Source organism: Schistocerca piceifrons, chromosome 5 (genome assembly GCF_021461385.2).
Source record: "Schistocerca piceifrons isolate TAMUIC-IGC-003096 chromosome 5, iqSchPice1.1, whole genome shotgun sequence".
Lineage (NCBI taxonomy): Eukaryota > Metazoa > Arthropoda > Insecta > Orthoptera > Acrididae > Schistocerca > Schistocerca piceifrons.
The window spans coordinates 602,164,698-602,186,383 of NC_060142.1; the positions used below are offsets into that span (position 1 = coordinate 602,164,698).

The 21,686-nt window shown below is 43.3% G+C and overlaps 1 protein-coding gene and 1 pseudogene across 1 annotated transcript in view; both read left to right on the forward strand.

Moving 5' to 3' along the window:
• The first annotated feature begins 14,183 nt into the window (after window positions 1–14,183).
• On the forward strand, window positions 14,184–14,301 carry LOC124799890 (annotated as a pseudogene).
• A 1,464-nt stretch (window positions 14,302–15,765) lies between these two features.
• Window positions 15,766–21,686, forward strand: part of LOC124799160 (trichohyalin-like) — a 177,472-nt gene continuing 171,551 nt past the window's right edge. The window contains exon 1 of the mRNA XM_047262699.1: window positions 15,766–15,959. Coding sequence (XP_047118655.1) covers window positions 15,766–15,959 — 194 coding nt within the window. The remainder of the gene's footprint in view (window positions 15,960–21,686) is intronic.

Below are 21,686 nucleotides of genomic sequence, written 5' to 3' on the forward strand. Positions count from 1 at the left end.
TTAGCTGGCAACGTGGGTGTCCGTCCCTTATCGTAGGGCCTTCCAGCTTAATACGGTTCTGCTCTCGGCTTCTGTTCTCGTTTCTCCCCTCAGAACTGTGTCTGTCTCATGGTGGGAAGGTATGCCATGCATTTAGGCATTCTTGTGTTAGTCTGTGGTATTCCATTTGCTCACTCGTTACTCGTATTACTTTCATTAATTTAATGTCACGATTTATTTGGAGCTATGTCACATACTACTGGATTTGCTTATAATGTCAGGGTTTTCATGGAAGGTGTTGGATTTGCCTGACACCTTACATATCACCACCCTTCGAACTTAATTTTTGCACTGAATTATGGCAATGGTTGAATCGTTGTCTAAGTTAGTCAAAAATTATTCCTTTATCTAAATTTTGTTGCCTACTGTTCAGCCACGTTATTCTGGTTCTATGCTAGTTTGTATTACTAATTTATATTTTTAGATTCTTCCAGATTATTCTCAAAAATGACAAGAGAAGAATATTTTTATGCTATTATTAATTTTTAATTATTTTCTTTATTTAAGTGTGAAGTTGGTTTTTTAAGAAGATTGTTATCGAAAGTGATGAGTCTTTCACATCGATTTTCTTAGAAATATATTTTTTTTATAAATGTAGTAATTAAGTAAAATCTATTCCTAACACATTTTCTAAATATCATGTACAAATAAAATGTTTCTGTTTCTAGACACTCATTTCAGCATTGTTACACTAACAAATAAGAATTATTTCCAAGAATTGCTTTGACAAAGAAATATACATACACAGGTATTGAGATATTATCCTAACAAATGGTACAAATGTTAAAAAAAAACGGAAAACATCCAACAAGATAATTTTTTATTCTTTGTTTTTATAAGGAGAATATAAGTAAAATATAGTATTCTTTTATTTTTATGAGGAGAAAATAAGTGGCATATAGTTTTAGTGTTTATTATGCCTTACTTTTGTTCTTTATATACTGTCAATTTCAGAACTAATGACTTATGTTTATCGATAGTCTATTTTTTACTTAAGTCCATAGTCAATGACTTATTTTGTAGTTTATTAGCTGTCTGGTGTGCTTAACTTATTTAGTTATTCACACGTTTATTTTGCACAATTCCTACATCACATAATTTGATTTCACACATTCACACAATCCTGTGAATGTTTAAGCATGAGGTTGGCGAATGTTTTTGCACGAAGGTGATGGACTTAAGCGAGATGGATGTGGGCAAGTGTTTGAGGTACAGCTTCGTTCGTCGTTCCTTGTTGGCTTTGCAAGTGTGTGTTGCTGTTGTGGAGGTCCCATAATGGAATAGAGCTGTGAGTGCAGAATCTCGTGGTTTACTGGGTTTGTATGCGTGAAAGTCATCGTTATGTGTCGCTGAAAGTGGTCGTTTTTCGTCGTAATACTTTGCAGACGACTTGTTTACAATAGGACAGGGATTTGGGAAGGTATGTCGTCTATTCTTCACCCATCTTCTTTCTTGGTCTCAATCTTGCGAATCTTCAACTTCTGTTCCTCCTGCTTTTTCTCTGCTTCTTACTTCCTTCTTGGTTCTTCTCTGGGCAGGATATGGAGATATTTTTTGATAACTAGTCGCTTTGCAGTTCTCCTCTTAGTGACAGTTTGATAAATTGTTTGGGCATGTCATTTTTACTTTGTGGAAGTTTTCTTCAGTTTCGTGCATCAGCGTGCTGTTTAATAGCAGTCGTGTGACTTTTACATATTTTTTTTTTGCCAATGGTGGCTTGCCCAAGCGGTCTTCTCGTCGGGCCGTTTTTTTTTGCTCACTCCGCTGAGTAGGGGTGTTCTGGGGTTTACGAGCGGTGAAAGTCCGGTGTTTGCTTGTCAGTCCCTGCATCAGTCCCTTCTGTAATTCGGTGTCCTGTCGTGTCTCTGCAGGGTTCCGCCACTGTGTGGCTCTGTGTCCTGTCCCAGCAGGGTTCCGCTTAGCAGGCAGATTTATTGCCCACTTTCGATACAAGGGCCCTCTGTTGGTGTCGCTGTCCTTTCCCGTCTCTCGACGCTTCTGCCTTGTAGGAATCATGCCTTGCTAATTACATCCTTTTCTTTCTTGATACTTCTCTCATTGCAACTTGTGGGTCGTTGCATCTCGTCCTTGCTGGAGTTTTTACAATGGGTCTTACAAAAAGTTTTACTTATAATCATCTAACATATGTGTAGTACCTACATTGTTTTACGCCTTCTTAAAAGCTTTACAAATTTCGGCGCCCTTTCCATGTTACAATTCTAAGATAGTTTGAGTTTTAACATCTACAAGAATCCTCAAATTCGTTTTTTATTTTTGTGTAGTGTCGTGGTGTATAGCATTTTAGTATTTCATGCTGTTAGACTATCTACGCTTTATCCCTTCACCTTAATCTATGGTACTGTTGGTGTTATTGTTTGTCTTTTAACTTCCACAGCATTGTTTCTAATAGGAGCTCTTCCTTTAATCTTATGTGTTTTCAGAACTGGCAATTCCTCATTGGCATTACACTGCATGAATAAATTTTCTGAGATTGCAGTCAGTTCACTTCCGCTATCAATTACAATATTGACTGGGGTATGCTTTACCACGGCCTTCACAAGTGGTTGAATTTGAAAGGGTTGGTTCTGTTCTTCTTCTTGCATCAACGAATCCTCCACTGAATCATACATGAGTCTTTTTAGGAATTTCCCTTGTGAATTCGAACTTTCTGTAGGATAAGCTTCGACTGCTACTTCTCTCTCTTTTATTTCCTCTATTTCTTCCTTCATTTACGCTTTCTTCAACATCCTCTACTTTTTCCTCATCCTCATCTATCTTCTCCTTCTTCGCCGCTACTTCCACATAATCGCATCTAAATGCTCTAATTATCGCTTCATAACTTCGTTCATTATATACGTTGGGTTGTGTGCCCACTCTTAACTTATTTTAAACTTCTGTCGACTGTGCATTATCCTCATTGAATTCGCTTTCCCTGGTTTCCATCTCAAATAGCTCTGCAATACTCATTACTTCGTCCTTTCCTCCTACATTCGTTGTGCATGCCTCTGGTAGTTCATCTTCCTCATCAGTATTCTCCCAATTAATTGTGTCCCAACACGATATTTTTATTTTCTTGTCTTTGTTTTCATCTGGTCCCTGCGGATTTGTTTCTTCCTTCTTCTCTTCTCGTGATAAGGTATTTATTTCTCTGTTCAAGGTGCTGCAATTGTCCTGGGTTGGTGCGTCATTCTCTTTGTCATGGGCGCTTAGCTGTCAATTCGAACGTTTATCGGGGTTTGGTGGTCTTACCTCCACCTCTTCTATCTTTATTCTCTTTTCTTGTTCAGCTTGTTGATAGTGGTTTCTTTGTTGATAATTTGTTGGTCTATTGGTTCTCCAGTACCCGTTCCAGTTGTCATTATTCCCTCTGTAATAATTGTTGCCGTTCCTGGGTGAATTATAGTTATTGCCATTTTCTCTTCTAAATCCATCACCGGTTCTTTGTTGAGATCTATTGTCGTTTCTTGGTGCGAAGTTATCACATGGTTCGTAATTATTGTTTCTTCGTACTGTATCTTGTGGATTCCACTGCTTTTTGCTTTCGTTTTCACGTACGCTTCGTCTTTTTCTTGCGTCATCTTCCGAAAATATGAACTCTAGTTCCCTTAGAATACCTTTAAATGCTTCGACATCATTGCCTCTGCGACCTACTAATGATTGCTGGTATTTCAATGGTAGCTTCATCGCGCATAATTTAATCAACTCTCCGTCGCTGTATGGCATATCTAAGCATTGATTTTTCTTTGCCATTAATTCGAAAAATTTCACGGGACTCTTCTCTCCTGAATTTTCAAAATATGGGTTCTGCAATAATTCGTACTTCACTCTGTTCTGTGCTTCGCTGGACCAACATCGTGAGAGAAACTTCTCTCTGAAATCTTCATACGATCGGCATGTCGCTGCAACATTCTGCATGGTTTCTGCGACAGTTCCTGACATGTGTGCACATATGAAATCTAATTTGTGTGCTAGCGTCCAGTGTTCTGGTAATCCTACTCGGAATTGATCAATAAAAGTTCGTGCATGTAATGAGTTTCCTTCTCGAAAGTGTTGAAATTTTCTGACTGTGAGGAAATGATCGTTGTCGTACTTCGTCATAGTTCCATATGAAATTCGCGATTCTTCGCCACTTTTGTTTCTGATCATTTCTCCCGTCGCTCTTTCCGGTTGTGGTGTAACTTTCGCCTACCCTTGCGTAGTATCGTTGGAGTGGTACGCAATAATTTTCTTCCATCGGTTGTGAACGTGTAGCTGAATGCATTGCACTGTACTCTTCGCGACCTGGCTTTCCATTGTCAGGTATTGTTTCGGTATCTTGTCTGGCTAACCTTGCTGCTTCATTGCACGATCCAAACTGTCTTGAAACATACATTTGTGGTTCCGCATGTGTTTGTGATGACGTTTGTTCATCAAGAATTTCGAAACGTGTTTGTGGCTGTGCAGGCTGTCTGATTTCACGTATGTTACTTTCCGCCTGTGATTGGAATCACAAATGCGTAATATCTTCGTTAATTGCTTGTTTTTCCGGTGCTGTTACAGATACGGGTGTGGTTGCAGGCTCTGTGCTTGTTCGATCCTGTTCACTACGCTCTTCAATGGTTTGCAACAACTCTGTTCGCAATTTCTGAAATTGTCGCTTCGTTTGCGCTTCTATTTTGACTATGCGGTTATCATATCTTTTCAGCGCTGCTTCTGTGGTACGTTTCTGTAACACACTGTTTTCAACAATTTCACGCGCTGTACCTGCTGCTTGTCTAGTAATTACGTTTATCTGTTTCTCTAGTTTCTTGACTTCTCCCTGGGTGTTGTTACGTAATGTTTTGATCTCGCCCTGAATGTAATCACGCAATGTTTGTACGTCCGCTTTTACCATGTCAATGTCTGTTCTCAATTGATTGTGACCTGTTATTAAGTTTCCTATCACTTCTCGATATTCTTTTGCCCCGTCTTCAATATGACTTAAGTGTAACTGATTTTTTTTGTCCTGTTCTTTAATCGCACGCATTTGTCTCGTTGTTTCTGCAATTTGTTTCGTCATTTCTGCATTCTGAATTTTAATTTGGTTCACAATTTCTTGATTTTGTCTTGTCATGGTTTCCGTCATGAATTGTAATAATTCTGCCAGATTGGTGGGTCCTATTGCGTTTTCTTCCGACGTCCTACGCTCTGTGTTTTCGCCCAAGTGTTGGTTTGCAACCGATTGCATTGCACTGTGCGGTGACACGTTTCTGCTCGAATTCCTTGTACTCTGTGGTGAGGGAGCTCTGATTACTTGTACTATGGGTTCTACGTATTCAAGACACAAGTTAGAATCCTCATCGCCTGTCTCTCTACTTTCCTGCTCCTCTGACGTATGCTGACCTAGGTTTTCTGTGCCTTGGTGTACATTATTCTCGTTATCTTGCGTTATCTGTCCATTTCTCGCGATACTGCATCGTCTGTTGTACTGTCCCCTATTCTCTGTCCATCTTCATGTTGGGTCTCTACCTCAATTCGGTCAATGTCTCGATCTGCCATTGCTAATCTTTCCGAATCCTTTATTTTCTGTTTTAAAAGCAATTCACGTGCCCTACTTCGCGTCAACATGCGCCCATACGATCTCACGCGTTTCATAAACTTTTTGTTCACACTACATGACAATCAATTCACTTACTAGTTGGGTCGGAACCAAGTTGTCAGCGATGTATCTGCCACCTGTGCGCTTGCATTGATGAGAAAACTTAATTCTAACAGTATTAAAATTCATAACTTCATTACGCTATTTTCTCTGCTAGAATGTCCCACTTTTTATTGAATACTTTCTTACTATCTATCGCTGCAGCTACTGTTTTCGACTATGTATGCCTTTCAAAAAATTTTTTTTTGTATTACGAAATTTTTTTAACAGGATATTTTTCTGACCTAGTTAGGCATGTGGTCTACCTTCAATCATGGTATTTTACCATCCTGGCAGGGTCGCGATTTTCTAACATTCTGCATGGTATCTGTTTGTTCTATATCGTGTCTCCCTACCACTTTCGCACAACGATGCTCTGAGCGTGTTTTTTAGGGAATTGACCAGTTTGAACCTGGGACCTGTTGCTGGTAAGGAGACGCCAGACCACACATGACATGTAGAATTCAGAAGAGTTCAGTGAGACTAGCGATGATATAACCAAATACTTAATGATTTCAGCGTCAGCTCCACCGCACTCCCTGTAAAAGAATCTTAATACTAACTAAAGTTAGTGGAAGGGGTTCAAGGCTTTCCTATTTTTAGTTAGCTGGTAAAATAACGTCGAAAAAGCAGTTAAGTTTATCATCGGAAATTTTATTCTACTCACAAAACATTGTTTATAAATTTCACTATTGATAAAAGGAAATGTTTTAATGCAGGATGATAAAAACCAACTGCGTTCAACAGAAATGTGAACGAATATTCCCTGAATGGGTTTCCAAGTTCTACAATGGATCGAAGGATGACCTACGCCATATCACATCTATAATCTAGGTTTAAATTAAGTTTCACAAGAGAGAAAACTATCAAAATGGTCTACAGTGAAATTACAGTGGCTGATGTGGCTTCTCAATAACTATATAACAAAAAAATTACCGCGTTTCAGATTTTTACTTCAAGTGGCAAATGTGAACACCCTGAGCTTTAATTGACGATCGACACTAGTATTACGCAAAAATGGGGTGTAACAGATGAGACTTCTGCAGTTCTGAGTGAAGCTTTATGCACTGTTATGTGGCATCGCGTGCGTTCATTACTTTGTCGGTGTTCGTCAGGGGGCGGCGGACAGCACAGCTCGCCGTCTCGGAAGCAACTCTTTTCTAACTTCTCCTTACTACAATTTACCGAAGTTGGTTTAAACAAACTATCTGGCTGTGTTTTCATCTGACCAATCAGGGTTTCAATGTTAACCTTAAGCTCCGCCTACAAAAATTCTGTCTATCTAATGTCTCACGGTGGGAAGGTATGCCATGCATTTAGGCATTCTTGTGTTAGTCTGTAGTATTCCATTTGCTCACTCGTTACTCATATTATTAATTCGGAGCTATGTGACATACTACTGGATTTGCTTATCATATCAGGGTTTTCATGGAAGGTGTTGGATTTGCCTGACACCTTACAAAACCACACATTGCATGTTGTACCACCATACAGCAAGACCTTCAGAGGTGGTAGTCCAGATTGCTGTACACACCAATACCTCTAATACCCAGTATCACGTCCTTTTGCACAGATCCATGCCTGTATTCGTCGTGGCATACTATCCAACAAGTTCATCAAGGCACTGTTGGTCCAGGTTGTCCCACTGCTCAAAGGCGATTCGGCGTAGATCCCTCAGAGTGGTTGGTGGGTCACGTCGACCATAAACAGCCATTTTCAGTCCATTCCAGACATGTTCAATAGGGTTCATGTCTGGAGAACATGTTGGACACTCTAGTCGAGCGATGTCGTTGTCCTGAAAGAAGTTATTCACAAGATGTGCACAATGGGGTAGCGAAATGTCATCCATGAAGACGAATGCCTGTGCACTGTCAGTCTGAGGATGGCATTCACCTGTAGTACAGCCATTGCGGCACCTTCCATGCCCACCAGCGGCGTACGTCGGCCCCACATAATGCCACCACAAAACAGCAGGAACCTCCACCTTTCTGCACTCGGTTGACAATGTGTCTAAGGCATTCAGCCTAACCGGGTTGCTTCCAAACATGTCTCCGACGATTGTCTGGATGAAGGTATATGCAACACTCATCGGTGAAAAGAACATGATGCCAATCCTGAATGGTCCACTCGGCATGTTGTTGGGCCCATCTGTACCGCGCTGCATGGTGTCGTGGTTGCAATGATGGACGTCACCATGGACGTCGGGAGTGAAGTTGCGCATCATGCACTCTATTGTGTACAGTTTGAGTCGTAACACGACATCATGTGGTTGCACGAAAAGCATTATTCAACATGGTGGCTTTGCTGTCAGGGTTCCTCCTAGCCACAATCCGTAGGTAGCGGTCATACACTGCAGCAGTAGCCCTTAAGTAGGACCTTCGGATGTGAGACACTGATGAATCGGTATGTTGGGACATGAGAATAACTAACGTCATTTTTGTTTGTGGACGGAAACAGTAGTCGCAAGTGTGTGAAGGAGGGAAGGAGATCAACCCACAATTACGAAAATTGTGTGAGCTAACCCAGTATTTAGAGATTTATATGTTATCTGGTGGTGCGAAAATCCGTGGTCAAATTTGGATCACTGTCCGTCAGAAGTGCAACTACACTGTGTCCCACTGCGTCACTGAAATTCAGCCAGCATTATCCTGCTGTTATCTGCAATGCGTACTAGTATTGGGCTTTAGGGTAGCACTTTAATTAATGGCTGCCGATACACGATGACTAAGCTAATTTCTACTATTTTGCAGTACAAGTTCAGATTACCATTTCTGTTCGTTTCTTTGCTGTGTGAACGGGAGCAGAAACAGTAATTGCCGAAGAAACTGATGTGAAATTAGCATAATTCAAAATTATTCAAAAGCGCGAATTCGCGAAGTTAACCGAAAGTCCCATATTTCCGAATAGTTTTCAAAGTTAGATCAAGCCCCCACTATAGTACTGATGTTTTAGCATTCAGTAGCAAGTAAAAGTAAAGTGCAATGTTTCAAATATTCGTGGAATATTTCTAAGTTTTCTCCATTCAGCGATAACATTGGTATTATAAGCCAACATCTACTCGAAAACTCACGAGTTGAGCGGCGTTGATGTCACAGAAAAGCAGAGCTCTGCAATGGCTGCGCATACTCATTTATTAAACTGCCACAGGTCCTTCACTGTACAACGTCCAAACGATAACTGAGAACTTTCCCTCACCCTTGGCCTTAAACATCGCCTTCCCTTTAACATTTCTGGTGCACTGACGCTGAACGACTTTCTTTTAATCGAAAATATTGTGAGATATCTGTCACATCCCTTTCAGTTACCTATTAGATGTATCTCATATGTTTTTGCCTTTCTAACCTGTTAATTATTTTTTGCCACTTGCTAAATGTTCGTGAATATAACCAACGACTGGGAAAAAATTGTACCATTGTATTCTTCATAAACGACAGTTTGGGATGCACTCCTTCCTCTTTTCCTAATCCAGAAGAGATTTATATCAGATCCAACAAAGAATGATGAAAATGTAAATTAATAAAAGGAAAATAGGAAGGTGCTGGCATATGTCTCATTACCTACTGAGCGATACATCCGCCTCACGTCATTAGTTGATCCCGTATCACATGAATTTACCGAATCCAATGCTGTGAGCCATACTTGTATGTGAGGGACGTTATTTCTTAAGAGAGCAGTTCGGTGCAAATCTACTTTTAAATAATAGGTGGCTTCTGATATTCCTACAGGGTGAAGGATATATTGCTTTTATTGTATTAATCATTCACGTTCAAGCATCTGGAGACCATTGCATTGACTCATTAGTAGAAACAGCAGGTTACTTTGCTCCTCCCCTCCCCCCCCCCCCTCATGATAGAATATTTTCATTTCGTGACCCTGCTAGGATAATTATCCCCCCCCCCCCCCTCCCGCCTCGTATCCCATGATACACATCTTGCTTTCAGTTTATATCTGTGGCTAACATCACAGCGGATATAGCTTTATGATTGCAGTGACCTAAGCAGGTCAAAAGGAGTGTGCATCTTACAGGATTTTTCATATTACTGCCGCTACATCATTATACGTTCCTGTGTAGTTAAGGTTAATTAAATTGGCCTGTCTAATTAATTTTCTATATCTAAACCTATTATTTAATCGTTTTTTATTCACTGAAAAAAAACGAGATAAATGACGCACCACGAAGGTGTTATGGAAAATGGTCACAAGCTGATATACAGTATTCATACAGGTATCGCATTCGGGAGGACGACGGTTCAATCCCGCGTCCGGCCATCCTGATTTAGGTTTCCTTGATTTCCCTAAATCGCTCCAGGCAAATGCCAGGATGGTTCCTTTCAATGGGCACGGCCGATTTTCTTCCCCGTCCTTCCCTAATCCGATGAGACCGATGACCACGCTGTCTGGTCTCCTTCTCCAAACACCCAAACCCCCCCTAAGCAGCCCACAGCCATACAGGTATCGACGGATAATGAAAAACTATAAATTTTGACGCCGATGGATGACTGTGTGATGCTGCAGCACAATTTCACCACGTAGTTGGCAAGGATAATAAACAGGAGATATGTCGATAACAGGCAAAAGGTCTCTGAGAATTTCATTCCACGTACTCAATCGGACAATAACTATGCCTCGCAGGCAGGCAAGTGAACAACATACGTAAATGTCAGCATTTGAAATCAGCACATCAATCAACATTTGAACAGAAGTGATGCCAGGAGTGGACAGTGCTGGCAGGGATGAGTGAATCACGGCCCGAACACAGCGTTAACAAGACCCAGAGAGACGATAGAAGACGAGGGCCGCGAAGTCGCCAGTGAGTCACCCAGAGCACCACACTCATAGTTATCAATCCGACGTGCAACTGATGCTTCAGTGAACGCAAGGACCATTAATACGCAGAGCACAGAAAGGGGGCTGAGAGCTCACGGCGCCTCATGCGTCGACTACAGTGACCTCTGAACACCAAACCTCTGTACACCAACAAGCCTGTCTGCAGTGATACCGGACACATTCGGTCTTTAATGTCTTTGACTGGTGTAGAATTGTCTTCGGTGATGAGTTCCGCCTCGAACTCAGCCCCGAAGACCAGCAAAGACGAGTCTGGTGACGCCCCAGACAGCAGTGGGATATAAACCCGACTGTCGCCCACCGTATGACCCGACAACCAGGACTGATGACCTGGGATGTCATTTCGTTTCATAACAGAATCCCCTTGGGTGTCATCCATGGCTATTACCCCACTTTGTTGTCCTTTGTGGCAAGCCACCCTGGGCTTACATTTCAGCAAGATAACGCCCGCCCGCAAACGGAGAGAGTGTCTACTGCTTGTCTTCATGCCTGACAAACCCTATCTTGGCCAACAAGGTCGCTGGCTCTCCCCCAGTTTAAGGCGTTTGCAGCATTAGGAGCAGGGACCTCCAACCATTCCGGGATTTTGACTGTCTAATGCGCCAGTTGGACAGAATTTGGCACGATGCATTTGAGAAGCACATCCCACAAGGCTATCAATCAATGATAAGCCGAATAAGGCTCGCACAATTGTCATTGGTGGACCAACGCGTTATTGACTTGCTCATTTCGTGAAGCTCTTGTATTGGAGCGATGTCCCTATTCGACGATTTTAGCAGGAATGGGTGAACCATGGCCGAACACGCTGTCAAGAAGGAATAAATCATCCATTTTTAATTGTAATAATTTATTTGTCTGAACACGGACATCACATCTACAGATCTACGTCCTGTTTGGATACTTCCCTTGTGCTGTGTCGTTTCTCTTTTCCTTTTTCTGCTTTTTTGTCTTAGAGTGTACTATGACAGACAGTTATGTATTTGTATTTGCAGGAGTTCCATTTTTCACATTATTACTTAAATGTTAAGGTCATCTACCTTCGTTCTGTCTCTGGATAAATCAATGTTTGTACACTATCGAAAGTGATGTGTTGTGGCAGACAGCCCGTCAGTTATTCAACAACACTTTTCTGGGTTTTCTGTCTGTCTCTGAATGGCTGTTATTAATTTTGATCCAGCTGCGATATCTATACCCCTGATGTAGCTTCTAAAGTATATAAATAAATAGAATCAGTCATTAAGCGTAATTCTGACCTAAAATTCTCTATTGGAAGGTGTCTGTATTCTGGATATGACTGTTGGCTACATGTCTACCTTCATATGAACACATATTCGTGACTACATTTCGCCGTGTTTGGGCAGTTAATCGTCTCCTTCTCTTTCAACACGCGCGTGGTAGTTAGGACGGTATTCCAGGGAGCTCCTGTCGGAAACGTTCGCCTCCTTGCGACTGCTACACGGCCGTTACTTGCCCAGACTCTCTGACAACACTGTGTCTGGCTACCTGTGGAACTCGCTCTCTCTGTAAAATCCACCAAGGACGCCCAGTATACTAACTAATGTCAAAATAAAACGGTGAGGAGGAGAAAGGTGCGTCCTGTAGTGAAAATGATTGAACAAGGAGGGGGGGGGGAGGGAGAGGACTGGATATGATAAGACTTTGTTGATGGGTTGGCAGAGACAGTGAGGTGTGTATAGTTATAGGGTCGCTGACGGAAAAATACCCAGTGATTAAAAAATATGGCAGGGTAAAACAGTGAAGTTACAGAGTTCGGTTTCTGAGATAGCCTAAGCACTGCATTCTGTAATACTTGCATACAGTGCATACCTTTACTGAGGATGCCCAGGCAGCCATAAATTCGTTATCACCTTACATTACTTTCGTATCTAGAAATCCTGCAATTTCCTGTAGCTTTGAACAGATCTAATACTTGCTGTATATCTCGCTCTCTTATAATTGTTTTAGTGTGAATAGATATTGGTACACTAAATGTTGTGGGATACAACTACAGCAAGGCTGTGCAGAATTGGATACAGCATGTGTTCAGATACGTGACGTGTGGGAAGCGATGGAAGTCATCTGACGTTGCTGTTTAGGCTCTCATATGAAATCTAGTAAACGGTGGTGGCGGAAGATATCAACAATAAGCTAGGAGAAAGTAGCGAATAAGAGCATCCACTTTCCGATTCTAATGTTATGAATGGGAAAGTAATTCTTCGTGTTATGTTTTCAGGAGTAAACCACTCAACTGATTATGATGAAGATTGGTATTGAGATAGCTCGAACCCTGAGGAGGAAGATATGCTACTTAAAAAAAAAATAAAGAAATTGACACTTAAGGGGCTGCAGTACGTAATGGAACTACTTTCTTTTACATAACTGAACATAAACAATTTTTTTTTGTCATCAGTCTGCTGACTGGTTTGATGCGGCCCGCCACGAATTCCTTTCCTGTGCTAACCTCTTCATTTCAGAGTAGCACTTGCAACCTACGTCCTCAATTATTTGCTTGACGTATTCCAATCTCTGTCTTCCTCTACAGTTTTTGCCCTCTACAGCTCCCTCTAGTACCATGGAAGTCATTCCCTCATGTCTTAGCAGATGTCCTATCATCCTGTCCCTTCTCCTTATCAGTGTTTCCCACATATTCCTTTCCTCTCTGATTCTGGGTAGAACCTCCTCATTCCTTACCTTATCAGTCCACCTAATTTTCAACATTCGTCTATAGCACCACATCTCAAATGCTTCGATTCTCTTCTGTCCCGGTTTTCCCACAGTCCATGTTTCACTACCATACAATGCTGTACTCCAGACGTACATCCTCAGAAATTTCTTCCTCAAATTAAGGCCGGTATTTGATATTAGTAGACTTCTCTTGGCCAGAAATGCCTTTTTTGCCATAGCGAGTCTGCTTTTGATGTCCTCCTTGCTCCGTCCGTCATTGGTTATTTTACTGCCTAGGTAGCATAATTCCTTAACTTCATTGACTTCGTGACCATCAATCCTGATGTTAAGTTTCTCTCTGTTGTCATTTCTACTACTTCTCATTACCTTCGTCTTTCTCCGATTTACTCTCAAACCATACTGTGTACCATGTTAAAATATTATATTATTGAATAAAGTAAACATTGTATAATGTACAGCTACTTCAATAGCGTGATGCATAGAAGTGCGCTTCTGCACATGCCGCTCCGCCAGCACCGCTTGGCAGTGACGCTGTGCATGCTGCGTCACTGGGTGTTGGAGCAAGTGTGTGGAAGGGTGATAGGCGGGGATTGGGGGGGGGGGGAGGGGGCGGGCATATAACTAGGTATGGTTATCCGAAGAGGCAGACGTGTGTGGGCAGTTGAAGTTATTGCACGTAAAAGTATTATAAGATTTGCACTACGCTGAACTGTGTAGGAAAACCTCTGATCAGTCACAATATGTACAGAAAAGAGGAGACCAAGCAGTTACAGTAGCTGCACACTCAATTATCTGACTATCATCTGCCTATTGATAAGCATCGCTGGCATGCTGAGTCATTGATCATAAAGCTTCGACTGTCCAGAACGGTGGAAATTTGGGCTATGGGTCCACATGGCACTCGCGTTCATCACTGAGGGTGACAAATATTATAATTAATGGCGTAAACACTTACAGCGGCAACGGCCTTGCCGCAGTGGACACACCGGTTCCCGTCAGCTCACCGCAGTTAAGCGCTGTTGGGTGTGGCCGGAACTTGGGTGGGTGACCATCCGGGCCGCCATGCGCTGTTGGCATTTTTCGGAGTGAACTCAGCCTCGTGATGCCAACTGAGGAGCTACTCGACCGAATAGTAGCGTCTCCGGTCAGGAACACCATCATAACGACCGGGAGAGCGGTGTGCTGACCCCACGCCCCTCCTATCCGCATCCTCCATGAGGATGACACGGCGGTCGGATGGTTCCGGTAGGCCACTCGTGGCCTGAAGACGGAGTGCTTTGAAACACTTACAGCAGAAAGTACGCGATACTAGACGGTAACACCGCGCGACCGCTACGGTCGCAGGTTCGAATTCCGCCTCGGGCATGGATGTGTGTGATGTCCTTAGGTTAGTTAGGTTTAAGTAGTTCTAAGTTCTAGGGGACTGATGACCTCAGTGCTCAGAGCCATTTGAACCATTTTTAGACGCTAACAGGTCTCAGTAAACATGGTCTCTAAAACGTTTAGCTTAAGGGCTATGAGTACTTCTCCATCTTCGATACTAATCTCTTCTGCTGCTAGCTGTTTGATTTCCATATTTTGGGAGGAGGTAGTAAGGACCAAAACAAGAAAAAAATGTCCAGTAGACATTAACTCTGAAGCGCATACCTTGAGAGCTATGAGCACGTATTCAGTAGAAGAGATGCGATTCATACCAGCATAGATGAACGAGTGCTCGTACCTCTTAAGGTATGCAGGTATAGCTCATGTTTACTGTACATTTTTCCGTGTTCTAGTTCATACTACCACCTGTCAATGCATGTGACGCAAAGAGCCTGCAGGAAAAGAGATTTGTTTCACAGTATCGAGGTTGAAGAAGTGCTGATATCTCTTGAGATATGTGTTTTAGAGTTGATGTTTACTGAGACTTCTTTGCTTCTAGTAAATTCAGCGGTCAAAATTAGTGGCACTGCTTAGCAGAACCATGGCATCAAGTAAATACACGAAGGCGATCGTCTGTAGTGAATAACCTAACTCCTGTTATGGACAGCATCACGGTGACGGATTCATACATGAAGTGGTTTGGAACAAAAAATGGCTCTGAGCACTATGGGACTTAACATCTATGGTCATCGGTCCCCTAGAACTCGAAACTACTTAAACCTAACTAACCTGAGGACATCACACAACACCCAGTCATCACGAGGCAGAGAAAATCCCTGACCCCGCCGGAAATCGAACCCGGGAACCCGGGTGCGGGAAGCGAGGACGCTACCGCATGGTTTGGAACAGTTCTACTGCAAGAAACATTTCAATAACACGTTTGTTTTTAAGGTATGCATTTTTCTTCCTAGCTGCTTCTCTTTCATGATAACTCTTTTTAACTGTGTAAAACTGGTGGTTGTTGATTTCTCTTATGCTTGTTGGGACCCAGAACCTATTAAGCGCCGGCTAATAGGACACGAGTATTAGCACGTTTCAGATGTTGGTAAACTGTACACTGTTGTTTGGTGGCGTCTCAGATCGGCCGGCCAGCGGGATGGGGCGAGAAGGCGCGGGCGATGCAGGTGGCGCAGCGCCAGCTGGAGTCCAGCGACGCGGCCATCGCCGGCGTGCAGCGCAAGATGCAGGACGACGTGCTGCAGCTCGAGTTCGAGGAGCGCACCGCCAGGCGGCAGCTCATGACCGAGGCGAGGGCCAAGGTGCAGAGCGGGCTGCGCGCCGCCGAGGTGGCGCTCCAGCAGCGCCGCGACAGGTGGGTCCAAGCTGGAGGTTCAGGCGAGTGGCGACCACAAGCCTGCAACGGAACTCAGAGCAGTTTATCGTCGCAAAAATACAAAGTCTCCCCTGCAGTCGAACGTTCTGCCAGAACTGCGCAGTTGTCTTCGGAATTCGTGCAACTTATCGCTCATATAAACTGAACAGTTACACTGAAGATTTGTAGCCCCCTGGACACAGATAGAACAGCCTCCTGCTAGTATCGTGAGCAGATACACGCTCTGTGCGGCCCGGATAGGCTCAGGACGAAAATACTGTTACTTGCATGCGTCTGGGGTGCGAGTAAACGCAGTTCAACTTGATGTAGTTCTACTGGTATATATACATGTGAAACAGTTGCTACGTCACTCATTTGTTTAATTTACAATGAAATAAACACCCTTAACTGCTAATAGGCGTTGACACACGTCAACGGGGACAAATGAAAATGTGTGCCCCGACCGGGACTCGAACCCGGGATCTCCCGCTTTACGTGGCAGACGCTCTATCCATCTGAGCCACCGGGGACACAAATGATAGCGCGACTACAGGGATTTATCTCTGGCACGCCTCCCTTGAAACCCACATTCTCAACGTATTGTCCCGCACTACATTCGTTTATACTCATTACTCGCGGCGCGTTGCCGATTATCGTAAGAGTTCGGGCACTGTTTGTGCATTCGCACAGAAGAAGATAGTCACGTGGTCGGCGAGCCTTAACTGTATATATGTATATATATACAGGGTGTTTCAAAAATGACCGGTATATTTGAAACGGCAATAAAAACTAAACGAGCAGCGATAGAAATACACCGTTTGTTGCAATATGCTTGGGACAACAGTACACTTTCAGGCAGACAAACTTTAGAAATTACAGTAGTTACAATTTTCAACAACAGATGGCGCTGCGGTCTGGGAAACTCTATAGTACGATATTTTCCACATATCCACCATGCGTAGCAATAATATTGCGTAGTCTCTGAATGAAATTACCCGAAACCTTTGACAACGTGTCTGGCGGAATGGCTTCACATGCAGATGAGATGTACTGCTTCAGCTGTTCAATTGTTTCTGGATTCTGGCGGTAGACCTGGTCTTTCAAGTGTCCCCACAGAAAGAAGTCACAGGGGTTCATGTCTGGCGAATAGGGAGGCCAATCCACGTCGCCTCCTGTATGTTTCGGATAGACCAACGCAATCACACGATCATCGAAATATTCATTCAGGAAATTAAAGACGTCGGCCGTGCGATGTGGCCGGGCACCATCTTGCATAAACCACGAGGTGTTCGCAGTGTCGTCTAAGGCAGTTTGTACCGCCACAAATTCACGAAGAATGTCCAGATAGCGTGATGCAGTAATCGTTTCGGATCTGAAAAATGGGCCAATGATTCCTTTGGAAGAGATGGCGGCCCAGACCAGTACTTGTTGAGGATGCAGGGACGGTGGGACTGCAACATGGGGCTTTTCGGTTCCCCATATGCGCCAGTTCTGTTTATTGACAAAGCCGTCCAGGTAAAAATAAGCTTCATCAGTAAACCAAATGCTGCCCACATGCATATCGCCGTCATCAATCCTGTGCACTATATCGTTAGCGAATGTCTCTCGTGCAGCAATGGTAGCGGCGCTGAGGGGTTGCCGCGTTTGAATTTTGTATGGATAGAGGTGTAAACTCTGGCGCATGAGACGATACATGGACGTTGGCGTCATTTGGACCGCAGCTGCAACACGGCGAACGGAAACCCGAGGCCGCTGTTGGATCACCTGCTGCACTAGCTGCGCGTTGCCCTCTGTGGTTGCCGTACGCGGTCGCCCTACCTTTTCAGCACGTTCATCCGTCACGTTCCCAGTCCGTTGAAATTTTTCAAACAGATCCTTTATTGTATCGCTTTTCGGTCCTTTGGTTACATTAAACCTCCGTTGAAAACTTCGTCTTGTTGCAACAAAACTGTGTTCTAGGCGGTGGAATTCCAACACCAGAAAAATCCTCTGTTCTAAGGAATAAACCATGTTGTCTACAGCACACTTGCACGTTGTGAACAGCACACGCTTACAGCAGAAAGACGACGTACAGAATGGCGCACCCACAGACTGCGTTGTCTTCTATATCTTTCACATCACTTGCAGCGCCATCTGTTGTTGAAAATTGTAACTACTGTAATTTCGAAAGTTTGTCAGCCTGAGAATGTACTGTTGTCCCAAGCAACAAACGGTGTATTTCTATCGCTGCTCGTTTAGTTTTTATTGCCGTTTCAAATATACCGGTCATTTTTGAAACACCCTGTATATAGGGTGTTACAAAAAGGTACGGCCAAACTTTCAGGAAACATTCCTCACACACAAAGAAAAGATGTTATGTGGACATGTGTCCGGAAACGTTTAATTTCCATGTTAGAGCTCATTTTAATTTCGTCGGTATGTGCTGTACTTCCTCAATTCACCGCCAGTTGGCCCAATGAAGGAAGGTAATGTTGACTTCGGTGCTTGTGTTGACATGCGACTCATTGCTCTACAGTACTAGCATCAAGCACGTCAGTAGGTAGCATCAACGGGTCAGTGTTTATCACGAACGTGGTTTTGCAGTCAGTGCAATGTTTACAAATGCGGAGTTGGCAGATGCTCATTTGATGTATGGATTAGCACGGGGCAATAGCCGTGGCGCGGTACGTTTGTATCGAGACAGATTTCCAGAACGAAGGTGTCCCGACAGGAAGACGTTCGAAGCAATTGATCGGTGTCATAGGGAGCACGGAACATTCCAGCCTATGACTCGCGACTGGGGAAGACCTAGAACGACGGGGACACCTGCAATGGACGAGGCAATTCTTCGTACAGTTGACGATAACCCTAATGTCAGCGTCAGAGAAGTTGCTGCTGTACAAGGTAACGTTGACCACGTCACTGTATGGAGAGTGCTAGGGAGAACCAGTTGTTTCCGTACCATGTACAGCGTGTGCAGGCACTATCAGCAGCTGATTGGCCTCCATGGGTACACTCCTGCGAATGGTTCATCCAACAGTGTGTCAATCCTCATTTCAGTGCAAATGTTCTCTTTACGGATGAGGCTTCATTCCAACGTTATCAAATTGTAAATTTTCACAATCAACGTGTGTGGGCTGACGAGAATCCGCACGTAATTGTGCAATCACGTCATCGACACAAATTTTCTGTGAACGTTTGCGCAGGCATTATTGGTGATGTCTTGATTGAGCCCCATGTTCTTCCACCTACGGTCAATGGAGCACATTCTCATGATTTCATACGTGATACTCTACCTGTGCTGCTAGAACATGTGCCTTTACTAGTACGACGCAACATGTGGTTCGTGCACGATGGAGCTCCCGCACATTTCAGTCGAAGTGTTTGTACGCAGGGCTGCATCAGCGCAACAGGGATTCCATGCGACGGAGGGTGGATGCATGTATCCTCGCTAACGGAGAACATTTTGAACATTTCCAGTAACAAAGTGTTTGACGTCACGCTGGTACGTTCTGTTGCTGTGTGTTTCCATTCCATGATTAATGTGATTTGAAGAGAAGTAATAAAATGAGCTCTAACATGGAAAGTAAGTGTTTCCGGACACATGTCCACATAACATATTTTCTTTCTTTGTGTGTGAGGAATGTTTCCTGAAAGTTTGGCCGTACCTTTTTGTAACACCCTGTATGTTAAACAATCAAATATTTTTATGGCTGCATGTTCAACTTGCAACGTCTTCTGTGGCTGTATTTTTATTATTACTATTGCACAGTGGACTTCTTGTAACGCAACTGAAGATCATCCGCGAGACCGAGGGCCGTCCAATTAAATCGCATAATCCTCCAGAGACCGCGTTGCGGCCGAACAGGCGATTTATACGAACGAACTCGACTGTGTTTATCGATTTGTGCTTTTACAACCAGCCTAACTTCTGCTCTCCGACTGGCTAGCGTCATACAGCGCCGCAACCGCCGCCCCCTTCCCCTTCCTTTCGGTCACTAGTTCCTACACTCAGTCTGCCAGCATGGGCTCTCTACCTGTCGATAGTAACTGACCTCAAGGAACACTACGGGATGAAGCAGCCACCACGACTTCCCACCTACCTGCGCTCAATTGATTGAAAACAACGGCAGAAGACAACTGCAAACTCGGACGAAATTACAGTCTTTATTATAAAGCTAACTACAAAGTGCTCCAGTGTTCAGCAGAATTTCAAAGTAATAGCGTTAATGACATGATGTACACTCTAGTATGAATCTCGAACAAAACGTATTCAAAGTACTAGGCCGCTGAGTGAGTGTTACATGACTTTTGCTATTTAAAGTTGTGTGTCGGAAGCACTTTGTCGGGGTCAGAGGATTTTGGCAAGACTTTTTTGTATTGCTCACAGTCTCAAGATCTAGTGGGCTGCGTCTTCTTGTTCTCGGCAGCACAGCAGATAGTGACACTGGGAATCCTCGCCTTCCTTCTTCATCCGTGTTCTCGAAAATCTTTTTGAACTGTCTCTGGGACAGCAAAACGTATGGATATTCTTGGACGATACGGTATTAGGTTTTGATTAAATTAAAATACAGTTTCGTGTTCTTAAACCAATAATATTGATGCTACATACGGTTTACTGCCCATAAAGAAATATGTGTAGAAGGGAGCGACTAAACAAGCCATCGATCTGGACGACTCTCGGCCACAATCATCGCTGTACTCTGTTCACGACTCCCAGTCCGCGCGCAGCTGCTGACTTACTGTGGGTGACTCACAATTCTCAATTTTCTGTTCGTAATCAATTTCAATAATGTTTGCAGCATATATTTACATTAAGTACTCTACTTGTTTTCCTTCGCGCACCACCGTTCAGTATAGTTAACACGCTTTATACTATCTCTCACACTTGAGAAGCGACACGTCTCCCATCCTCCATCTGACACAACCCCACCCCCTCCCCCGCTCATCGGCGCCCGCCCTTCCGTCTGTGCTCACAGAGGCTCTGGCGGCAATTTTTATTTCTTCAGATATTGTTCCGCGTCAGTGGAAGTTGGTTCTATAGAGATGTATTTGACCTAATATGACCGTCTTTTCCTAACTGGTTTTTGAGTTTTGTTCTTTTAGATCCCTTTTACAATCACTGTAACTTTTTTCTACTAAAATTTTGAACTGTCCTCCTATCCTCTCTACCAAACAGAAAGCTTTTTCGAAACGCTCTCTACCTCCTCTTCCGCCTTCCACAAATGATGAACTGTCGCCATAACAAAGACTCGACCCTGTTTCTTCACAGTATGAAATCCATTGTCGTCGAAATATATCTCAGAAAAATAGTCATTATCTCTGAGCTGAAGCATGATTGTTAGGATTGTTAGAAACTCTCTCAGCCAATGACAACTTTAACAGTGAGTACCGACGATCATTACTACCGCTGATGTGGCGGACGTTGGTAATTCCTTCTTTCTAAATATGGCAGAGTATTTTTCCACACGACATTAGTGATTCTGAACGCGCAAAGTTGTTAAGGAATTGATTTTTTTGTATTCCAAGTACCAGCTCATGCAAAGAGAAATAGTTACTATAATTAGCTCTAGGATGAGTTCAATAACATCATTATTTCAGTTCAGATTTCTGTCATGATGTATAACCAATGAAATGAAGCACGTCTGCTGACTCCTGTTTACAGCGACATTAATTTTTGATGCTATCCTATTTGATTTGCGTAACTGAATATCATGTATTTTACTAAATTTAAGGAAGAGTCAATCT